General features: G+C 48.6%; 1 protein-coding gene across 1 annotated transcript; it reads right to left on the bottom strand.

Moving 5' to 3' along the window:
- Positions 1-2,452: 2,452 nt before the first annotated feature.
- SCD (stearoyl-CoA desaturase) lies at positions 2,453-23,532 on the bottom strand. The gene is made up of 6 exons (XM_032982064.2): positions 23,211-23,532; positions 19,147-19,432; positions 11,401-11,531; positions 7,669-7,874; positions 6,176-6,408; positions 2,453-4,985 (listed from the first exon to the last, which is right to left on the bottom strand). Exons 1-6 carry the CDS (start codon positions 23,235-23,237, stop codon positions 4,786-4,788), a joined length of 1,083 nt encoding a protein of 360 aa, XP_032837955.2. The 5' UTR covers positions 23,238-23,532; the 3' UTR covers positions 2,453-4,785.
- Positions 23,533-23,818: the final 286 nt, after the last annotated feature.

Here is a 23,818-nt window from a genome sequence, read left to right as displayed (position 1 = left end):
TAGGCTTGGCTGAATAATTGGGAGGTTTGAAAATTTGGCTTCTATTTCACTTGTTTTAGGAGGGTCTGAGCTGCCATAGCTGGGATCAAAAGCACACTGGATTATCGGAAGCAGCACCTCTCTGTCACTTCCAGGGACATACTTTGTGACTAGCTGATGAGCCAGAACATTTAGTTTACTTCTTGACACAGCTCACATTGCCTGGGATGGTCACACATCTCCAGATGGGAGAACACTGCTGCTGGAAGAGCCTGGACCTCTCTCCCAAATAACCCTCTTCTACGTCCCTTGCTCCTGTGTTCTTCCCCACACCCCGGTTTGCAGCGTTCTGGCTCTGGCCTTCCCACCCGAAAGGGCTTTGCAGCAGCAGCACCTGCAGCTGGAAACTAAAGACTGGGACAGTCTTGCCGAGGAATTCAGCATGCTGGCTGCAAGGGGCCGGCAGCACCAGCAAGCATGGGCTAAATTGGGGGTCCCCTGGGGCTGCAGGTGATAAAGTTGCTGCAAACAAGGCCATCCCCTTTTCCGGCTCCTGCATGGAGCAAGATGGTACCATGCAGAGATAGCCTTATTTGCTGCTAGGATCTGCTGTTCAAAAGGCAGCTGTGTGGGGGAGTGGGGAAGCTAACATCAATTAAAGTGAGATTTGGCCTGGGGATTTCCCCCTTCTCCTTTCACTTCCCTCCAGCTGCCAAATGGGTGGGGAGACTGAGATGCTCACTCTTGCAAGAGGAAAATTCCCCCTCGCTGAGGTTAATGAACCCGCCTGACGCAGTGGCCGCCGTGCCTGGCCGGGGAGACCGGCTGCCGGTATTACGTGTTATGCTGCATGTATCTCCGTCAGCCGCAGGGCTCTGGCAAGAGGCCCTGGCTGGAATTAACCTGCAGTAACCCCACGGCCCAGGGGCAGCCTTGGCGTGCCTGCCTGGGCTTCGCTGGAGTATGAAAGCCATTATAATCCGCTCATTCATGGCGCTTAAAGAGCCAGGTTTTTTTGTTGTTGTTTTTTTTTTTTTCTTTTCCCCCCCCTGGTTCTCCTGGAAGGGAGGAAGGTTTGGAAATGGTAATGCATAGCATTCTCCATTCTGATGGGGCATCTCGTGCTTTACCAAACCCAGCTCACCATGTCATCACTCCAACAAGTTTTAAAGTAACTTTTTTATTATGAACAAAGAAAATTTCAGATCAGCACAACCAGATATCTGTTTCCATATTAGTAGAAATTATTTCAAAAAGGTTTGTTGTTTTTTTTTTTTCCCAGTACACAAAACAGATATACTACTATGCAGAAGTCCCTAAGCTGTGAAAAATCATATCCGACTCACATTTCAACAGTGACAGATCTTAGACAATGTGCAGATTCAACTTTCCAATCCTTCCCTGAACACCCAACACTTAGACATCTGCTCTTCACAATACCAATGGGGCCGGGAACGGTCTTGGAAAAGAAACCAGTCCATGCTTCTGCCAGCAGCAGTGTGCGTGTGGTGCATACACCTTCCTCCTCTGCGCTCAGCCAGTCAGCGGCGAGCCTCACCATACCCCTGCGAGGCAGGGCATAACCCTCTGTTACAGATAAGGAAACTGAGGCACAGAGAGTTTTTAAGTGATTTTGTCCCAAATCACACAATGAGTAGCTAAGCTGGGAACGAGTCCCAGGAGAACCACTGCTCTAGCCACAAGGTCCCACTGCTGCCTTCTCTGCTCCCTCCTCTCAGACTCATTCAAGGCTAAACATACAGACGACGCGTCCAGGATATAAACATGCCACCAAAAATATATATATATATATATATATATTTATAGGGGGTGTGTGTGTGTATATATATATATATATATCAAACAAAGTTCTACTTAAACTGTTGTATCTGTTTCTTAATCTAACAAAAATTCTAACTCAAATACATTCAAAAATCACCTGCACCCACAGTTCAATGAAGGCAATTAAATAATTAAGAAACCCCTCGAATGTTCATAATTCAGCCAAAAAAAAACCCCAAAAACAAAACATCAAATAGCTGTCAATACTCCTACGTATATTAAAGAAAGATTTAAGGCACCCAGAGATATTTGCCAATCTGCCTTTAAAGTGACTGGGCAAACACCAGGACTGTTTGGTTACTGCTCCTCAGCTTTCACCCTAATTCCAGATTCTGGACCCAAATCAGCAGTTGAAATCTGAAAAGAACTCTTGATGTCAAACCCTGCTTCTCTGATGAGAGAATGTGAAATATTGCAGCATGTCACGGCACATTTCTCTACCGTAGGGCATGTCACACAACACCTTAAGGGCACCAGGAGCAAGGAAATCATTCTCACCTTCTCCCCTCCTCACACCCCTTTAAAATTACTGGTTGGAGCAAATCCATCCTCTCTGGAGACTTCTGTAACTTCAGAGAGGTTTAGACTAGAGCAAAGTCAGCCCACAATTACAGAGCTAACAAAGTTTCTCTTTTGGGGGAGGGCTTTTTCTTTTTTTTCTTTTTTTTTTTTTTTTTTTTAAATGGTAGGATACAATTCTAGTCACAACCTTCTTTGCCCCAGCCAGCCCCCAGGCAGTCATGAGCCTCAGAGCAGTAGGGATGCCGTCTCCTGACACCAGGAGCTGAAGAGCTCCCTGCTTCCTTCCTCCTTGTTGTACCTCTCGGCTGGAGACCACATTGCTCCTGGTGTCTCAAAACCTCAAAGGGTCCCATTGCTGAGCAATAGCAAGGCCATGGTGGTGGCAGGGAGGGAAAATGAGAGGAGAAGGACTTCTTTTCTGAGTAACAAGCATGTCCTTGTTAAGGAGAATATCACAGAGCTGTCCTGGCTCCTGGCGAGTTTCACAGCAGCAGGAGAAAGCAAAGCTGCAGAGTCTTGTTCCCATGAAGCTTGCCTGGCTGCTACATGACAGAGCTGAGGCGAGGAAGTTGGCATCCACCTTGTCTCTGCCCTCCCTGGCCTGCCTGAGTAAGGAGGACACTGCAAATCCCACCCCAACATCACCTTGTTCCGGCCACCTTTTGTGCTTTCCTCCAGCTCCATGTGATGAATTTAAGCAACAACAAAAAAATACTATTTCTACAAGTAATAGTAATAATAAAAATTATTAATGATGGGGAGTGTTAAGGGGGAAAAAAAGCATGGTCAGCCCAGTGAGGGGCTCAAGGCCGTGACGCCCAGAACCTAACCCACCACCTGAACTCAAGCTGCAGTCTCTGCAGCTTGCAGGAAACAACACCCACAAGGACTTTTTTCCCCAGAACACCCCCCAGCTACGTGCCACATCAGCTTGGTGATATAACTGACCTTTCCACAGGCTCAGCCACCCTTGCTGCCAGCAAAGCAGTGAGGTGACGAGATGGCTTGCCGAGGGGGCTGGGAGGCAAGTTAAGGGACTAACAAGTTGCTTTCGCCTCGCCACTCCCTCAGAGGAGCAGGGAATGGCAAGCCACCCCAGTGGACCCTGGGCAGGAAAGCCCAGACACTGGTGGCAGTGACTTGCCTCAGAGGTCTAGACTCCCTCAAGCTCCCTGTGCTGCCTGGTCCTGCGTTGGTGTTTCACAGGCACTTGGTAATCAACCGAGCAGAGCCTCTGAGGATGGAGAGACCTGCTCCTGCAGACACCCTCACCCCTTCCTATGCCTGCAGGCACTCCCTTGCCCCATCCCTCTGCTCAGTGCAGGAAGTGGATCCACAGGGTAGGCATGGACACCAGGACATCTCCCTGCCACCCAGTGGGGACCCTGTTCCTCCAGCACGTAAAGCAGCTTAACTAGCTTAACTCAGAGGTGGAGCTTTGGTTTACATCCTTCTCCCCCTCTCTGTTTTGGCAAAGTCCTGTTCGCTGGCAAAATTCTCAGCGGTGGTGGCAAACAAAACCACCCCAGGCAGGTGCTGCACCATGGCCACCAGTGGCACACCTCTCCATCTGTCCCGCTCTTCGCCATGGGTCTCCAAAGGGGCCATGGAGCCTGGAGCCAGGCTCTGCCTTGAGTCTCTGGTGGCACAGGGCACAGCAGGCAGTGCAGGGAGGAAAGTCTGTGATGCCAGAGGGAGGAGGTAAAGGCCACCAAAGCTCCCACTCTAGTGCCTGCTGCTGCCACCAAACCCTCCCTGGCCACTGGTGGACCTGGATAAAGCTCTGAGAGAGTCTGGAGGCTTTACTCTCCCCAGCCAGAGAGGCTGTGCAGTGGGGAGAACGCTTCCCAAGAGACATCTTGGAAAGAGAGAACTTTCTGATGGCAAGGGAAGGGGATGGGGCTGCTTTTCCTGGGGAGAGCAGTTCAGCCATGTCATGTTTGTCAGCAGCCCTTGAGAAAGGAGGAGGGACAGAGGAAGGAATTTTGGGGGGGAAGGTGGTGGGAAGAGAGGGTCACTGACTTTGGCTCAACTCTTCAGCTGGCTGGTACAGGCTTCCCTTAACTCTGTAGTACATAGCCAGCTGCAGTGAGCCTCCCCAGGCTGCTTCCTACCAGCTCCTCTTCCAGGGAGACACTGGGGTACATAAAGCAGGAGACAGGGTAGAGAGGCTGGAGAGAAGAATGGAAAGGAAAAGGAGAGGAGGGAGAGGGGTGGCCTTGTGTTATAAAGGCAGAATGCTAGATCTTAAATACATCATGTAAAATACAGCGTGGGAGGGGGGTTAAAACTCATTATCTTAAGCAAATTGGTAGCATTATTCAGTAGTTAGTAAACAGAACATTAAATCTTTGTCCAGCGTGTTTGGAGGGGTCAGGAAGGGAGAAAGGGAGAAAAAGAGGAAGGAGGGGTGTGGGTGTGTGTGTGAAAGGGAGCAAGAACTCAGCCACTCTTGTGACTCCCATCTCCAGTCCGCATTTTCCGAGCCAGGATGACCTCCTTGGAGACTCTCTTTCGATCGCTGGCCAGCCCCAGAAGGCACATGAGGTCGATAAAGGCTGTGGTTGCATTGAAGCGCCATCCAAACTCACTGGTGGAATAGTCATAGGGGAAGGTGTGGTGGTAGTTGTGGAAGCCTTCTCCTGCAAAACACAACCAGAGAGAGGATGTTGCAGAGCTCTAGGTGAAGGCCCCATTATCATGGCCCAAAGCACCACATTCCTGAAACAGGCTCTGAATTGAATCTCCTCTCAACCCAATTTCACTTCTCTACAATCTACCCCATCTCATTTGGGCATGGTCCAGCATGTCCAGGCTGGCCCAAATGAAGCAATGACAGTCACAGAGGACCTATGTTGCTTTAGAGGAAAAAAAGCATGTGGCGAGGAACTGAGAAAGGCCCTGGCTCACTGACTGCACCATAACACCAGGGGAATCTTAATGGCTTTTCCTCTGCCACCACAAGAAACCTTCTAGTATTGGTTGAGCTACCAGCTAGACCTGCACCAAGTCCCCAGCAAGGCAGGCCAATCAATACTCCTACAGCATTGGCAGTCCTAATGCCAATTCCAAAGGGCATTTCCAAATAGGAATAACGCATACAGACTTCTACTACTAAGTGATCCACCCCAGTCAGCCACCCTCTGCTCCAGACACCGTCAATGCTGGCTTCAGTGCTCGCTCCTTCAATAACATCACCTGGACTCCTGCTCCCACCCTCCTGAATCTCTGCAGTTCAAATCCCCCCCCCCCCACTACAAATCCATGAGCAGCTCCTTTGGTGGTGGAAATCAGTGGATCCCCAGTGACGCACAGTGATGCCAACCAGCTGACCCTGAGACATACTTCCCTAGGTCTCAAAAATTTCAGGAAAACACATGAAGTGATCTGGCTTGTCTCATCTTCAAGTATCCCTAAAATCACCAGCTGCCCTGAGAACATGTCCAAATGTGCATCTGCTGGTTTTCAACTTGACAAATATAAGACAGATAAGCCGAGACTACAGCACCCGTTTTTTCAGTCTGGTGAATGGTTCAGAGAGAGCTTTGAGCAGGGTAAATAAAATATTGCTATTGAGATAAGGAGGTGTTAAGTGTAGCAGAGTCCTTTCCAGCCTGGAGAGAGGCTGGTGGGAGCTGATAACCCCATTGACCTTATGTACTCACTGGCTAGCCTAGGAAACTCCCCTAGATGCAAAGGCTAGAGGGAAAGGGTGCAGGGGGGAAATGGGGACACCTGGGTTCACAGAAATGCCTATAAGCAACTGCAGCCCCAAGGGGCTGTCACTGCTCTACAGTCTACCTGCAGCAAAAGACACAGATGCTGAACATACCTAAGGCTCCCAGGCTGACCAGGGGGTTCTCCCGTGGGTTGATGTGCTGATCATATGGCCGGTTGCCAAACATGTGAGCAGCACTGTTCACCAACCAAGTGGCATTGAGCCCTATGGTGTACCGCAGGATGGTTGGAATGAAGAAGCTGATGATTATGGATTCATCCCAGAAGTACCAAGGCACTACAGTAGGCAGCGTGAAGCATAGCAACACCACCGAGGGTTTGTAGTATCTGGAAAAGAAGGGACCAAGAAGAAAGTGCTCAGTGGCAGAAGCAGGACAGGAAGCATTGGTTCACTCCTCCCTTTGGAGGATTCACACTCAGCTTTACAGGGAAAATCAAATGCAGAAATACCACACCCCTGGGTGCTGCATCTTTTGCCCTGGATGTGCAAAGCCATGCCTGGAGACTCCCAAGTCTTATCACTGGGCAGAAGACTCGAGCTGAAGTCCTGCTCTCCCTGTCTTAATCTCACATGTGCACAAAGCAATGTCCCCATCACCATGAGTCCAGACACCAGCTGCTGCTTTTGGCCTCATCTGCCATTTGCTTCTCAGCTATGTTGGTCCTCATGACAATCCCATGTTTGCAGAATCCCATACAAGGTCCTTCTCTGGCTATGGCCCAGAGTTGCAACTCCTCCTTGGAGACTTGGCCCTGCCTACCAATACACCCCACCAACAAGTGCAAGCAACAGACACTTGCGCCATCAGATGAACATATGGGGTCTCTTACACTAGAAAGATGGGAGTAGAGGAAGCTGAACCATTCTGATGACCCACAAGGAGAATCCCAGGCACAAAAAATCAGACAATGGTTTGTCTGGGACTGAAAAAGGGACCTCCTGAGTGAGGGTGGTTACTATATGGGTTCAGTCCCCCATCCCTGAAGCCCTGATGACAGGCTCTCCTCCTCTGGGGATCTGTCCCAGTATAGGCCCAGACAGCTGAGAGATACCCCATCCAAGAGGCACCAGTGAATCAAGACTGTCCTTCCCAATTACTGCCTCTCTCATGTGCCCCTTTTCAATCCCTCTTTCACCACACTGTTTCCAGAAGACTAATGAGAGAGAGGCAGAGGCATGGCCTAGAAGGTGTGCCACATCTCCAAGGATGGCCTGGAGGCACCTGTGGTTGGGCTCTGAACCAGCCAAAGGAGCAGCTGGGCTGTGGGCAGGCAGGTGTGGAGGTGCTTTGTGGTGGGAAGCTCAGCCCACTGCTGGCAAGATGCTACAGGATAGGCAGGCAAGAAAGGGGTGTGGGAGGTTTGGAGGTATCACTAGCTTCTAAATATTTCCTATAGGAGATGCACAGCTCATTACTCATAGTTCATCCCACAGCAAAGCCTTGGGCAGACCGAAGACTCGCATTTCTCACATGATGCCCTCAATCCCCTCATACTCCATCAAAGGCACTTGGCATCCCCAGACCATTGGCAGGGTCCCTGCTCCATCCCACATGGCTCTGCACTGGGGCTGACCCCACCACTCACCTCCGCTGGAACATCACTACTTTGTCAGCCTTTATGTCGCTCAGGTCCAGCTTCTGACCCTTCTCTATGACGTCTGGGTGCTTGCGCACCAGCAGCCAGCCGATGTGAGAGAAGAAGAAGCCCCGCATGGCATTGTGTGGGTCCGCATCTGTCTCAGAGAACTTGTGATGGACGCGGTGGTCCCGGACCCACTCGTAGATGTCATTCTGCAAGGCAACAGGAGTGGAAACTTAGGACCAGGGCTGGAGATGTTTCCTTCAAATTAACAAAAGGGCCTAAAGCATGGGGGTTGGAACTAGATGATCTTTAAAGTCCCCTCCAACCCAAACCATTCTATGATTCTATGATTTAGACACCTAAATCCCATCGACCTGAACTTGTATTAGTCATTTTATCTTTCCTTAGGGTTTGGGTTTTTTGGCTTTTAAAACAAAGGCTGGCTCTTCTTTGCTCAACCACTTCAATTATCTTTGAAATCTGCTTCTTTGGTGGGCTGTCTTTTCTCTTGTTTTTTTAACTGGCTAACTTTAGGCATAGGTTTGCACATCTTCTACAGCATCACAGGCCCTGATTGGTCAGCCTGTTCCCCCACCCCTGCAATAGCCAGCCCTCATTGGCTAGTCAGTGCCTCCTCCCTCACATTCTCAACTCTTGTTGGTCACTTGTCCCCATCTCTACGCTGTGCCAGCTGGGATTGATCAACCTGCCCCTTCCCTTCACCCTGACATTTTCCATGGGTCAACCTGCTTTGCTTTTCCTAGGATTGCCAAATCAGATCTGTAACTAGGGGCAAGGTTTTTTAACTCCCCCCCACACACACACTGAAAATCAAACAGTCTTAAAATTAAGGCCCCTCTTTAGAAATAGAATAAACACATCATTTCAATGACAGTTATCAAAAATACCTCCCTCCATCCCCATAACCATTCCATTTAAGCTGCAAAATCAATACAGTTTGGAAAGTGTCAAAACTTTTATCATTTATATTAAGAAATTATTGTTTGGTCAGTTTTAAGAATAGATTTTATTGACCCTGTGCTCATTCCTTTATACCAAGATTTTGATGTGCTTAAAGCCATGTGTTATACCACTCTAGAAATCAGAGATCCAAGCACGCCTCTAATGCCTCTATTACTCAGGAGGCTCCTGAATCTCCTAAATACATAGGATTTTTCTTCTAAACACTTTGAAGGTAGGAAAGTGACACAATCATCCCTATTTCTTGCCTGGGAAGACCAAGTGACTTATCTACACAGGGAGCCTCTAGCAGAGACACAACTCCTCAAGTCCCTCTCAAGTGCTGTAATCACTCCTTCAATTGAGATAAATGATTTATCTGCAGGCCATGCAATAAGGCAATGATAGACATGGGCCAGGATTCAACTCTCACTTGTTACCAAATACCGGAAACTGCTGCCTTCTTTCCAGCCAAATCCTGAGCACCTCCAAGTATCATCAACCCACACTGATGTTAGCCAGAGCTTGGACCACTCAGAATTCCCCCCGAAGAAGGTGGCCCAGCAGCCTTCCCTATCTAGTAAGCAGAGAAACACAACCAGTACCCATGCTGGAAATGTTTCACCTGTGACTCAAAGTGTCTTTCACATTCCAGACCCTACACCGCATCACGCGACATAAGAAAACCCAGGCTGAAAGCTGATGGCCAGCCTGGGTGTGCATGTCTGGGGAGGCTTTGTCCGTCTCCTGAAATCCTTCTGCTGGAGGCATGAGGCACAAATTCAGAAAGAGACCATGCACCGATGGAGTGTGGTACCACCTCATTCACCACATCCTGTGCAAAAACACAAATCAGGGGTCTCAAAGCTGAAAAGTCAGTATTTTGACCCAAACTTTAGCACATCATCTTTTCTACAGATCCTATTTTGGGACCACCTCTAATTGCAACCCTGTCTGAAAATCATGGCTTTCTGAGACCAGCAAGCAAAGCCTAGAAGAATGCCTCCGTCCTTGGGAGTTTCCAGCTACAGGCTATAACCAGGAAAGCTACTGCTGTGCTGCAGCTGCCTGATCTTGCAAGTGGAGGAACCAGCTAGGGGCAGAATCCCCAAATTCTCTGAAATCACAAGCCACAGGTCTCTGAGCAGCCAACAGGCATTTTCTGGAGGGCCTCAGATAAGATAATCTATGGTCTTCTCTGGCTTTAAAAGTTACCAGTTTTGTCTTAGAGCTGATGCCACTAACAGGAATGAGATAAAGTGAAAATAAATCTTCTCTTGATTTCATTGAAATTAACTATTAAAAAAAAATTCTACGGGGAATGGTACTGAATTTTCAGTAAAACTTTGGATTAGTTCCTATTGAAGCTGAAATATCTGTCTGTCTCTCATCTTTGTCTATTCCTATCCCCTACAGCAATAGCTCAGCAAATTCTTTCCCCTCCTGCCCTATAACCCTGTGAAAGATGGTCTTTGTGCGGGACTAGCCAATACACAGCAACCCATCCCATTCCCTTGCTGAGTGCCGGACCAGTAGCTGGAATCAGCAGCTTGGTCTTTCCTCTTTCTCCTGAAAGAGAGGAGGTACTAACAGAGAATAGGAAAGTCAGTGGTGTTGTCAGTGGAGAGACAGCTTTTCAAGGCTAAAAAAAAACCAAAACAAAACAAAACAAACATCCCCACCTTTTTCTGATTACATGTTAATGAAGTGATATCCACAGGGGAGAACAGAAGATAAATGTCTGTAAAATAACTGGTCCACCTTGGGCTTTACCCTTCCCCCATACCTCAGCTGGAGAATTACTTCGGGGCACAGCACTGGTACTTTTCTGTTCACCTTCGAGCAGAAAGTTCTGCACCCTGCCACCTTCATGAGTACTTCCTATACACAAGCAAGCCTGTATGAAGTCCCTTCAAGTACAGTTCCAGGACAAAGTGCCATTAAAGCTGCCTCACAGCAGCAAACCTGAGAGACCACCAGGATTTTTCTATGCCATGTCAATCTGGGTTTTCACTCTGACTTCTTCTAAAGGGCCATCTCTGCTACTTTCTACAGTCTCTAAGCCCTAAGGCCTTCCTGGTTTGTTTGCTTTATGGACTGTGAAGTGCTCTCCTGAGTGGTTAGGCAACATCCTGAAGTGCTTATCAGCTGCCTGAAGTTGCTTGTGCCACTCTGAATGGGCCTAACCCTTTTCTCCTTGAAACATCACTGGCCTGGGATGACTCTTTGGAAGCCAGTAATGTGACTTATAACAGAGTTATTCCTAAATATCACTCTTCCAAACCAGAGAAGCATCCCCCTAACTGCATAATCTCAACAAGTTCTTGAGCTTTCTGCAGGAGAAAATTCCAGCCTGGCTTTCTGGGCTATGCCAGGTATCTCCCCCCCTTAACAGCCATGCAGCAAAGAGGAGGGTGAGGCAACACCAGGAGAGCACTTAGCATTTCTACACCTCTTTCACAGGACCTGGAGCAAGCACAGGGAGACCACACTTGGAGTGAAGGATACATTCCTGCTTTAGAGAGCTTTCCTACCCCTGGTCTTGGCCAATAGTCCTCTCCCCACCTGGTTGTCTGAGTCACTCTCCGACAGGGCAAGGTGAAGACAATGAGATGGAATTAGCACTGCAGTGTTAGATAGAAAGGGCAGGTTGTTTCCTAACAAGAAGTAGTAGGAGAGAGAAACCTCTCCATCAGCTGGTGCCCCATACCTGAGACACAGATTCAGGGGAGCACTTCCTTCTGAGGACCAGTGGCACATTGAGGAGGTGCTTACCTGGAAGGCCACGGAGTTTGCAATAGTCAAGAAGATCCGCAAGGGCAGCGTGGCTTTGTAGGACCGATGGCTCCAGAGACGGTGAGATCCAGCTGTTATTCCCAGAGCACTCACCAGGAAACACAGAACGGCTGGAAAGAAAAAGAAAGTATTGGAGCAGTTAAGAGCAAGTCAGCCTGCAGCAAAACTTCAGGCAGAGCAACACAAAGGCAAGCCTTCCCTCAAAGCTGTGCAAGCAAGAGAGGAACCCATGGAGAGCACAGATTGGGGCAATAAAAATCAATGTGAGAATGCCCAAGCTACCACGGGCTTCCTAAGCAATGCAGGGCAAATCACTTCAGCTCTTCATCTCTGACAAGGGAGGAGGTTCCTCCTTACAAGACTTGTCACAAGGGTTGATTATTCAGCACAGTGCCATCTGTCATTGTGCAGGATGGTCAAAATTGTATAAAGCGACTGCTTCCATATAATCCTATGGTAACAACTCTGCAGTCTACTAGGCAACAGCTTCCCCTTTCCCTCCCATCCCAAATAATCAAGGGTCTTGCTTTCCTATCTCACCACTCCTCACTAAATCTCTTTTGCATTATTTTCACCTAGAGGTTGTAGATGGTCTTACAGTTCTTCAGGGGGAAAGCTCAAGCCCAGAGTTAGGCTTCTCTTCTGAGCAGAAGTTGGTTAGAAAAAGATTTAACCTACCATACCTCTGAAGCCTGGGATTCACCTTCAGCTCTACCACTAATTTAAAATCTGCCCACATGGTCCTTTTTGCAGGGTCTTTTTGATCCCCACCCCTCTGCTCAGCTCCTGCTCCATTTACTCCAAGGAAAGATACTCCAAGGCTAATAACTCATTGCAAATCGTGCCCGGCCCAGTTGAGCTTTGAGGCTGCTTCATGTGTTCCCTCTCCACAGGTCAGAAGGAATTACTTGTCCCTCTGGCAACTAGTGAAAAAGCAGATCCCTCTCCCTTGGGATCATGTGCTTATGTCTGCCCTGGTCTGTATGTTCCCACATGTCGTCCTGGGACCTCTGGAATTTAACCTGGCTTCCAGCATCTGGTCCTAGAACTAAAATGGAGAAGAGACCCCACTAGCGTTACACTAGGAAGCTAGGGATATGAAGAAAACTGGGTCTGAAAATTAACTTTCTCTGGAAAGGAAGGCTCAAGAAGTTTAGCAGAAAGACAGACTACATTCAACAGTTGGTTTACCCTGCAAACTCAGACATTGAGAGTGAAGGGTGCACATCTGTGCATAGGTCAACTAATCCACCTTCAGTCCCCTGGGGGAAGGAATGCCTTCTTACCAGTCCCCCAGGGTAAACTCTTTCCCTGGTATAAATTTGCAGATTTCAGCCAATTGGATCAATCATGAAAACAGCTCCTTATTCTTACACATAAACTGACAATACTATTCAGTCCAGCCAAATGGCTCTAATCAAGCTTAACTTGAACACAGAAACAGATACTCTGCAAGAAATTTGCTTGGAATCAGAGATCTGAGACATGCGCAAGGCACTGTCGCCCTGTTCTTTCATTCAAAATAATCCAGGCTTTATTTCCTACCATCTCTGGTTCCCTCTTCCTTCTGTCACCTTCTTTTTGCTTTTCTAGATTCCAAACCTAATCTCTTATCCACTAAAAGCTGGTCTCGGCTGATTTAACATCCTCTTCTGTCCCTTTAAATTTGCATGAACCTTCCTCACTCCCATCCCGCTGTGTAACAGTGATCTTCCCTGTCTGCTGATCTGACCATGACATTCCATCTTCATCTTCTCCCTTGGCTTCCCTGCTTGCTGCCAAACGCAGTGCAAGCCTCAGACCAACACAACTCCCAGCAACTCTGTGGTCCCTCGTAGGAGTCAAGCAGTCACTGGTCATAGTTGATTTACAGGGCATGAAGAGCAATGAAAGTGCATGCAAATGCAGCAGGATCTAGCCTCTGCAAGACACAATGGAGCTGAGAAAAGCTCACAAAGCTAGCCAAGCCTGCAAGGGGTGAAGGGAGGGATGCTGGAGCAGGGCATTTGGTTCTGATCTTTCTTTGACCTTATTGACAGGAAAGTACTTATGCTGGACACCTTGAAGGTCTCACCTAGCCCCATGATGCTGACTTGAAAGTTATGAACCAGTGAATGACCAGTTCCCCATTGGTTTTAGACTTTAAGACTCATTTTAAATCAGTCACTATCCCCACAGAGTCATACTGAAGAGCAAACCTTGAAAAAGTACCTAACATATGACTGATTTACAGAACCTCTCTGGCCTCAGACACTGCAATAACAACGAAACCCACTTCTGGATGTTTTAGACACTTCCTACAAGCAGCAGAAGTGTGACTCACCACCATTTTCTCTTGAACATAAGCAACTGTACCCTGCAAACTGCATTTCATAAAACTTCTGGGAAACTTTATACCTATGATGCACACCTCAGTAGCTGTGGTAGATTTCCAAGGGTGACAAGCAGATTGTGGCAGAGCTGAGAGCAGCATCCAGGAGTCTGGATTTCACCTCCAACCTATACAGACTCTATGAAAAACACTAGACAGGGAGTCCATGATAAACAACACCAGCTTACAATGGATGCATGGGGCAACTTGCTAGAGAAAAATCCCAGCTCTCCACTGCAGAGCAAGTAGTCATGAGTTAATGGTACACTGAGGACAGAAGTGAGCTATGTGATCTTTCATGATCTTCAATAGCACTAGAAAGTAAATGCCAGGTTAGGTGAGCATAGACCCTACTTATAGCCCTTAGTTCAGGCCACCCTCTCCAGTGAATCACAAGCTGACTTGGAATTTTTTGGTAAAAAGGGTCTCCAGGAAGATGACTCTGGCTGAGGATTGTGGTATTTAAACTTCGCAAGAAGGAAGCTCATCTGTATCTCTTACATACAGGCAATTCTCAGAATTCATGGGTATCTCACTCGGGAAAAGATGACACCAGCAACAAAGCCATTTCAGCAAGCACAAGGAATCACAAAAGAGACATGGTGGGGGCACCAACAGACCCCAGTACTTGCTGTCAGGTAGCTTTGCCTGAAAGCTTTTGTTAAAAACTGGGAAGAGTACCCACTACTTTTGGGTGCCCTGGCATAGAACAATCATGGCATTCATCCAAAGCCCATGAAGCTCAGCAGCTCACGTTGACTTTTCTTGGAGCTGCGTCCCAGGTCACTACAATGGCCACAACTCTCTAATTATAATCCCATGCTTCCTTGCCTCTTGCCCATACACAACAGCCGTAGTTTACCTAAGAAGCAGATACTTTCTGTGGGAAACGAGCTGATTCTCAGTCTATGCATATATGGCACCCAGCCCCACAGAAACCCAAGCCCTACTTGGGGACTATTAGCTCCATCAGTCATACCTAAGAGTTGTTGTGACAGTGACAGGGTATGGACAATAAGATTGAAAAGCCTGGTAGAAAACAAAAGAATCCAGCACCCTAATGATTCAGAGGGTTCATCTCTGCAAACAGATACAATGATGACCATTGCATAGCCAGGGAATAAGCATCTCACACAGAAGAAGAAAAACTCCTCAAGAAAATCCACTAGAAATGTAACTGGGAAGAGAATAGAGAAGATGAAATAAAGTAGTGCAGATTTTCATAGCTGCCCCATGATGCTGCCCCCAACCAAAGGACTTTGAAACCTCAGGCGATGGAGTGCCTAAGTCATTTTTCACATCATGCTTTGAAGTATCCAAAATCCAAAAGATTGTCAACTCACAGGTGATTTTCCAAATGACCCATTCAACTGGAATACAGATAATTATGACCACTGACAGTAATATGCACTCAGCACTCCAAAAATTAAACCAAAAACATTACAGATTCAGTCATGTCTATATGACTTGCTAGCCTTTACCTCTTCAGGGCCCAGATTCAGACCTCAAGTTATGAAGGGAAGCCAGGAATGTGCTAAAGGCATTGTCACCTGCAGTCAACACCAAGGATGTTTACATTAAGAGGTGTCCTTGTTCCAGGAGGTGTCCTTGGGATTCTGCTGAGTGCAAAGGAAAACTACAGCTCTGGACTGTTCCCTCCTTCCCTCCCAGTCCTGCTAGCCAGCTGGGTCATGCTACTCTCAGGAGAAAGATACCAAGAGCAAGGAAATGTGTAGGCTGGATAAAGGGAACAGTGTTTAAGAGGAGCAATAGGAGCTACTGTTGCTATAACCTACTTTCCCTATATGGCAAAATCAGAAACTCCCCTCCATGCTCAGAGGAGAAGCTCACCACCTGCTAGTTAAGCCTGGAGAGGATACTAAGTAGAGAGGTGTTGCCAGCAGTCGCCTTGATGGGAAAGTAACAAAAAACTTCTGTAAATGTTTTGCTGGACACACCTCTTGCGGGTAGTACTGGCTAAAATTTTCAGGCTATCGAGAGTTGCCTAAATTATCAAGCAAGATGCTCCTTGATCCAAAGATGATACAGCAACAACAAAAAATGGCATCAACCCATGTTTTTGCCACCACTGGCACTGCAGGGACCTGGGATGTTGTTACAGCACCATGTCAAGAGAAACCATCACTGTTTTATAGACATTGTTGGCCAGGCCCACGGGGGTTAACAGAAATACCATCAGTCTGCTGTACCCGAGAGCCAGGAAGACAACCTGCAAATCATGCTTCCAGGGAGGCTCAGAGCAGTTAGAGAAGAAACTGCTGTCAATCACCTTTGCATCCTGCCCTTTTAGACTCAGTCTATGCTGTTCGGCAAATGCCATGAAATCTGTCCCGTGGTCCCTGAAAAGACTGAGCAAGACTTTGTCAAGTTCAGTGGAGAAGACAGTAAATAAAAAGGGAGCTAGCTAGAAAGCCATAGAGCTGGAAGGGCTCGGAAAGCTCTTGTTATGGTGAGATCTCACCTGATCAACAACCCAGCTCGTTCTGGGAAGCTCTGTACCAGAAAAAGATCAGGGGATACAATGCACACAGCAACACAGAACAGCAAACAATGATGAAGGCAAGGCTGGAGAGTTTGAGAGACAAAGAGGAATTAGCACACAGAGAAATGAAAACAAAAGAGGACACAGTCACCAGTATAACTGGTTTCAGATGGACAGGAACATCAAGGAGTTGGTGGCCTGGGTGAAGAGGGTATAAGCAGAGGATTGCTCCTTATAATAAAATATAGAAGGTACATCAGCTACCAGGCACCACAGCTGTTTGTAGCATCACAGCAGAGAACATCTGGGGCCATGTTAATTTTATATTATATGTACACAGCCTAGGGAAAGGATGATCTGAAAAACAAAGAAACAAATGAAAACCCTAACAGCTCCAGAACTACCACTGGGAGAACTGCTCTGCCATGAGCCCATGGTATATTGCTGGGAGCAATGCATGTCTATGCTGCTTTTCTACTCATGCGTGTAAAATGAGAACTGTAGTCCTCTCCTTACTACCAGGGGGTGCTGGAAAAATAACGGCAAGTCACTGAGATGTCCGCCATAGATGCCCTGTATGTGCTAAAGAACAGTGTGAACTGAGAAAAGGGCAGTGCAAAAAGGAGAAAGGAGCCTTGCTGAGAAGCCAGATCTGTGGAGGGTCAGAGTATCCCAGCTCTGGTCAGCACTGGAGAAGAATGGACTATAGGGGAAAGCTCTGACTTGGCTGCAGGGTGCAGGGAAGGGTGGTCCTTTCCCAGAACAAGTGCCAGGGATGCAGGACAGGGAGCTCTGTGGAGCTACTCCAGCTTTGGTAAGGCAAGATGGATCTTCAGCCAGTCCAGAACAGTGCAGTGCCCCCAAACTCCATGTCCTTCTTCCATTCCCAGGGCATCTGTCACTCCAGAAGCCACCAAGGAATCTCGCAGTGCCTCACAGTGGCAGGAGAGCAACTGGCACTTCACATCAGAGTTGACTGAGGGAGAAGAGCAAGAGGGACTGGCATCATGTAAAAAGCAAGGCAAGTTCCCACAAAATGCCATGGGGTGCCATACAGACATCCCGAACAGGCACATGGTTGCAAAGACACTGCCTCAGAAATCATTTTGGGCTAAGGTAGGGCTTAGCAGAATGCAAAGCAGCATTAACCTTCTGGACCAAGATACTCGAGCCCACTTAAGTATCTTGGGAGAGCTCAAGGGAGAAGGGTTGGATGGATTTGGAAATCACAGGGCATCTCAGCAGCTTGAAATGAAACCAATAAACAGGACTCACCTTTTCCCTCCTCCTTGAAGCAATACCCTGAAGATATTTGGCTGGGGTTGGAAGACCCAGGCTTCAGTTGAGCGAGATAAGCCAGCAACCCCTTCCTAGCCTCCAGCTGAGAGCCTGGGGATGCAACATGCAAGGCAGGACCAAGAGCCCTGAAATGCTCCTCCAAGGTCATGCTGAGGCTGCATGTTCTGCCACACTGGGGAAAAGTGCAGCCTGCCAGGTTTTCACAAGGGAAAGGCCCAGCAAAGTCTTCTTTCATAATGCCCCCACAGAAGGCCATGCTGGCTGCACAGGGAACACATCAGTGCCTCTGCTTTTGCAGATGCTGTAGTCAGCCTCTGACAAAGTCCCATGGCCTCCAGTGATGCTCATTCCCCAGCTCTCTACCTGTGAGAAGCTGAGATGGTCCAGGAGGAAGAGTCAGTCTGGACATCCAGGGAGCCATCTCTCCCAGTCCAGCTGTGATGCTTGTTGCTCATAGCCATCAGGAGGACAGACTTTGAGATCATGACAGACCAGGTGGATCACTCCAGGGCCTGTCCACAGCTGGGCTGGCCAGAATGCTGCTCCCAGCTGAGCACTTTGCAGGAGCACCACTGAAACCTAAAGCCATGCCAGCAGATCTCAAATAAGACTGTTGCTTTTCATTTGAGGATGCTCTGTTTCACAGTAAGTCAGGGACTGGATGCAACCTCTTGACTTCCCCCCTGGGAGCTGTTTGGCTTCTTGACTCCTCCAGGGGTCCACACAAAGGCTTGTGGAAAGCAAGGCTCCCCTGCAGCTTGGGCCTTGGGCCCAGCTGCCTTTCAAGCAGTCAAAGGAGAAGTCTGGTTCCTACCCAGAGCAAGGTCTCTGAGAAAGGGGAGCTTCGCCTAGCTACCTTCTGCTGGGTTGTGCTTTTCACTGGAATTTGCTGCCTGGAGAGCTGCTTATTTATTTTTTGAAAGTTGTCAGGCTCAGTTCCGGAATGATGGGGGCTAATCCATGCTTTTGTAAGAATGATAAAAGACCTGAGCTTTAGACTTAACTTTTTACTTTTATCTTCAGCACAACTGTATTTTGTCTCTTTCCCCTCACACACACGGAGGCTTTGTGGGATTTATCCTCCTGTAAGGACAAGAATGGTTCTTGTCTTTGGGCAGCAGCCTCATGCCAAATAATGCCTTGTACCTTGCCTCCCCAGCCACCCCTTAAAGTGCTCTTGCTAGCATCTTTCTTCCTAACTTTCTTGGCTGTCACAGTACTCCATCAAACATTCTCTGTGCTCCACCCCAGAAGTGGCTGCACATTCAGGTGTGGGCTACTTCCAAGCCTAATGCCTGTGAACCAAGATTGTTCTTTAAGCAGCCAAACAGTCCCCTGCCAAATCCTTCCCTCTCATGTGTGACCTTGTAAGAGACACTAGCAAGCCCTCCCACAGCTTGCTATGAAGCTGGCTGAGTAGCTTCTTCTAACAGAAGACCTCCACTTCCTTTATTCTCCTCCCCATATCTGTGGGCCTGGAGGAAAAAAAAAATACCACCCAACAGATGTGGGGTTTGTAGATGCCAAGAAACAAATGTAGGAACATGCTTACCCCATGCCAATGTCTGGATCTTTGCAGAAGGTATCAGCGTCAACCCAATTATGGCCCCCAGATGCAGCAGGCTCATGAGGATGATATTCCTCCAGACATATCGTACGGGGGGCTTGGGGCCTTCTTTCTCCCGGTAGGTCTCATCGAAGATATCATCTATCATGCCCCGGTCTCCTGCCAAGTCCTCATGATTGAGTAAATCCTTCTTCATGACGGGATCCCCATTCTTGGTCACCCAGGAGGTGACGGTGCCAATAGTACTGGTGCTGGAAGCGGAGGAGAACTCCTTGAAGAGGCGTCAATGGACATTTTCAATAAAGGAAAAAGGGAAAACAAAACAATAAGTTGGTGGTTACCAGTGCAGGGAATAGAAACACAAGCAGCTAGGCTGGCAGTACCAAAACTTGCAGCCTACAGTTTCTCTGGCAGGCTCCATTCTTTCAGCTGAGCCCTTGGCACCAGGAAGAGCCTGTTCTGGCCCCATGAAGTTGTGGCCTGAGAGGGAGGGGGCCTGATCTTTCTGGGGAGAAGAAGTGAATAGTAGACAGGGTGCAGAAAGTAAAGAAAAAGCATTGAAAGCCAGTCTTTTTTCTACCAGTGGCTTTAGGGAGATCATTTGCAGGCTGCAAGAATTTTCATTTTCCTTCAGTTTTATTAGTGGGTGTTTTTAGGTGGGCTTGTTGTGGTCTGGGCTTGTACATAAGCAGACAACAATAAAGCAAATCTTGTGAATGAACAAAGAGGTGGGAGAAAAATATGGTCTGAAATGGTTTATTATAAATTATTGGGCTGCTCCTGATATCCTGACTCTTTGTGTCACCTCACCAGTGATCACTGGGCGAACATCAGGAAAATCCACAAAGGGATTCCTCTGGGGTGTCTCCTTATCTCCCCCTCCCTCACCTTCCAGGCTGGGACATGGCAGGACCAACATGCTTGGAGATCAGTGGATGGAAGCATTCAAGCAATGTACTTCCAGTTAGACCTACAGCAGCAGACCATGCCTGCTGCTAAGCCTCTTACCCCTCTCCTGCCTTCCACCCACAGGCAAACTGAGGCACAGGGAGACAATCCTCTGAGCCAAGGCCACCAGCACACAGAGAGGAAGTTTTAAGCAGCAAGTTGGCTCAGGCTGGCTCCCAGCTCACTCCTGTAACTGTGACACAACATTGCCTCGGCACACGCTTGTTTGTCCTGGCTGAGTGACAGCCTGCCCAATCAGGCATGCATGACGAAAGGACCAGGCAGGACTGACCCTAATGAGACAGGTCACTGAACCCTGAATCACTGATTTCTATCTCCATCATGACAGCCACGTGCTTGCTGGTCCTCACAGCCCTTTGTTATGCCCAAACCCAAGTGTCCAATGGCGCTTGACCCTGGGGGTGCCAAGCACTTGGGATTCGAGCGGTGGGAGGGCACGCTGTCCCCATCCCCTTGCCTCCCAGGAATCTGTCCCTCCACTGCCCGCACCACTGCCTCCACGTGCGAAGGGGCAATAAAGATCAGTGAGTAGGAACAGGAGAGCCAGGACCATGGGAGGGAGCACGGTCAAGCTGAGAAAGCTCCTTTCCCAATAGAAATCTTTCCTGAACTAACAGCAGATTTTCATCCAGGCACCCAAGATTCATAAAAGACCACCATCCTGCCATGGCCTAGTTTCCCGAGGGAGGCATTAAAATCAGGCCAGGCAGCTTACGTGGCCAGCCCAACTCCTCCCTTTCCCAAGGGTAGAAACTAGAGTGTTACAGACATACCTTCCTACAGGGAGGAGCTGGTAAAGCTGACAGATTCCCCACATTTGGGAAGTAAAATGATCTCTACAAAGGGAGCCCTCTAAGTTTTTCCTTCTGGAATCAAAGGTTAGAAAGGAAAAAAACCTGGACCTGAAGTATCCTGCTGCTTTCTCCGAACCCAGGCAGCTGCTGAGCTGGGGGATCGGCTCCTTCTGCATCCTGGCTGTAGGCTGTCTCTGACTGCTTTCCTAATTAATGTTTTGAGGGAATGATACTCTGAGCTGCTAGAGATTCTAGAGGCAATTCCCCCCAAAAAGAGCCATGAGAAAAGTCTTCTAATCCAGAGATTAGGCAAGGAAAAGTCCTGCCCATTTCAAAGTGTCAGATACTCTCATCTGGCATTTTGGCAGGAAGATGCAATTTTCTTCCTTGGCTGGAAAACAATCTACCAAAAAGTCTTAAGGCTTGCCTATGCAGGAAAAATTCCCAGCAGAGATCTGGTGGTATAATTCGATGGGTAACACTCCCCATATGGACATGCTGCTTTCAGGGTTAAGAATGAGGGGTTGGAGTTGCATTTTTCTCCTCTGTGATAGCTTAAGTCATTGTCAAAGTTAGACAGGGAAAGAGGAGGAGGAGGGAGAGCACAAATAAAACAGAAGAGAGGAAAAAACCTCTCCTTCCAGGGTCATAGCAGCCACACGAGGAAATTTACCAGCATACCTATGCTGCTGGAATTACACTCATATAATCAAACTAGTAATTTCTCATGTGTAAACTATCCTTACATCAAAATGGCTATAAAGCAGCTGTGAAACACAGCTCCACAATTACAGACTTGGTAGGGGGAGCATAGGGGGAAGAAGGAGGGAGAGTGGGCAGCTATTTAGCTAGAGACTGGAGAAATGAGGAAAGAAAGAGGATTTTTAACTCACTATGGCCATAGTGGCTCCTGCGACTCCGACAGAAGAAAATAGGATGGAGATTGATCTGAGGTCTAGAATGAGAGGGGGAGGAGGCCAGCTAAATAATTTTAATGAGTTCTCCCTCATTTATGAATGACTTTGCAGCTCTCATCTGCAGAACAGATGTGTTCTCCATCTCCAACCCACCCCACTCACCCTACCAGCGCTGAACACGCCATAGGTGATCCTGGCACCCTGACAGCTTATACAACCAAATGCAGCTCAAAGGCTCCTGCGCTGGGCTCAGCCCAGGAGCCCCAGGGCATTGAATCTCCGGTCCAGTATATTTGAATATGCCCAGTGTGACCCAGGGACAGGATTCTTTCCAGCCTCCAGGATATGCCCCAAAATACATGCCAAGAGTGTGAAACAACGTCTGAACACATTGCCTTTGGCATCTGTTTTGGGTGGGGAGAGGATTAAAGTTCTTTACATCACAGCATCCCTAGAAGGTCACAGCACCTGCACAAAAGGATGGGGGAAGATCCCGTGGGCTGGCAACAGCAAGAGAGCGGAGCTATGATTTACCTCCACTCATCTGCATAGGCAGAAGGGGGAAGGATGTGGAGGCTTGAGCAGGAATACCAGAATCAAGCCCCAGCCTCCCCTCAGGCAAAGGGTGGGCAAAAATAAAAAATAAAATCTCTAATGTTCCAAAAGCTCTACGTATCTTCCTGGTGTCAGGTTGTTATTTAGACTTTCTTATGCCAAAAATGGGCAGTCTCCCCATCGTATGTTTGCTTGGCTCAGGGAATGCAGACACAGTCATTCATTTCATCTGGGCAGCTGACCGCTTTCACCTTGTCTGTCCAAGAGACACTCCCTGCTGCAACATTAGGTTTAAGAATGATGCAAGTGAAAACCCTTTCTTACTAAAAAAAAAAAAAAAAAAAAAAAAAAAAAGTTAAGAAAATTTAAAAATCATAGTCTAATCGTTACCAAAAATCCCACAACCTCTTGGCAAAAAGACCTTTCTGAGCAGTCCCTACCAGCATGTTTAGATGGATGTTTTCAAGATAAACCTGCATTTTATGCTTGGTCTATCCGAGAGCATAAACTCCACGGGGAGATAATGCCAGTGGTGGAGATCCCTGCTTCAAACCCATGAAGTTTGGGTGATGTCTTAAGTTAGCACCGAATGACTTCGCCTCCTGACTAAGAAGTAGCACGAAGGGGACACAAGCACATACATATGTGTGTGTATACGTGTGGTGTGCGTGCACAGACACGCGTGGATGCCCAGACCTTTCTACCCAAGACAGCAGCAGCTCAGCACTGCCGCAGCCGCGGAAATGAAGGAGGAAGGGGCGAGAGGAAGACAAAGCACCCGCATCCCCGGGCCCGCCGGCAGCCCCCCGCTTACCTCCTCCTGTAGCAAGTGCGCAGGCATGGGGCAGCCCTAACTCTGCTCCTCGGCGGCGGTACGCGGGCGCGCAGGTCCCCGGCGGTGGCGGGAGGAGGCCGGTTCTTGTCAGACCCTCGCCCGGCGAGCTGTGCGGTTGGGGTGGCGGGCGCGGAGGTATTTAAGCGGGGCTGCTTGCTTGGCGGCTGACGGGGCTGGGCTCCCTGAGCCCCAGCCTCCCGGTGACGCCCTGCCCGCGGTTGAGATGCGCGGGGTCAGCGCGGCGGGCGGCGAGTCGCGGCGGGGGCCCGGCTCTCGGCGTGCCCGGGAGGGGAGGGGAGGCGGGGCAGGGCGGGCCGGGGGGCGGGAGGGAGGATGCTGAGGAAGAAGGGGATGACGAGAGCCAGGCTCTCTCATGATGCCTGGCTGCTTTTTTTTTTTTCTTTTTTCTTTTCCTCTTTTTTTTTTTTTTTTTTTTTCCTCCCCCTCTCGAGCCGATTGGCTGCGGGAAATTTGGTGCCACCTCGGCCTGCCCTCGCCATTGGCTGCCCGCAATCTGCTGTTCGCTCCCCGCGGCGCGCAGCCTGCGCGCCCGGCTCCGCGCACGCCGCGGGGAGCGCGGCCCGGCC

Source organism: Tyto alba, unplaced genomic scaffold, assembly GCF_018691265.1.
Source record: "Tyto alba isolate M040663 unplaced genomic scaffold, T.alba_DEE_v4.0 Super-Scaffold_1, whole genome shotgun sequence".
Taxonomy (NCBI): Eukaryota; Metazoa; Chordata; class Aves; order Strigiformes; family Tytonidae; genus Tyto; species Tyto alba.
The sequence above is the reverse complement of the archived record's forward strand: the minus strand, read 5'-3'. Positions and strand labels throughout refer to the sequence as shown.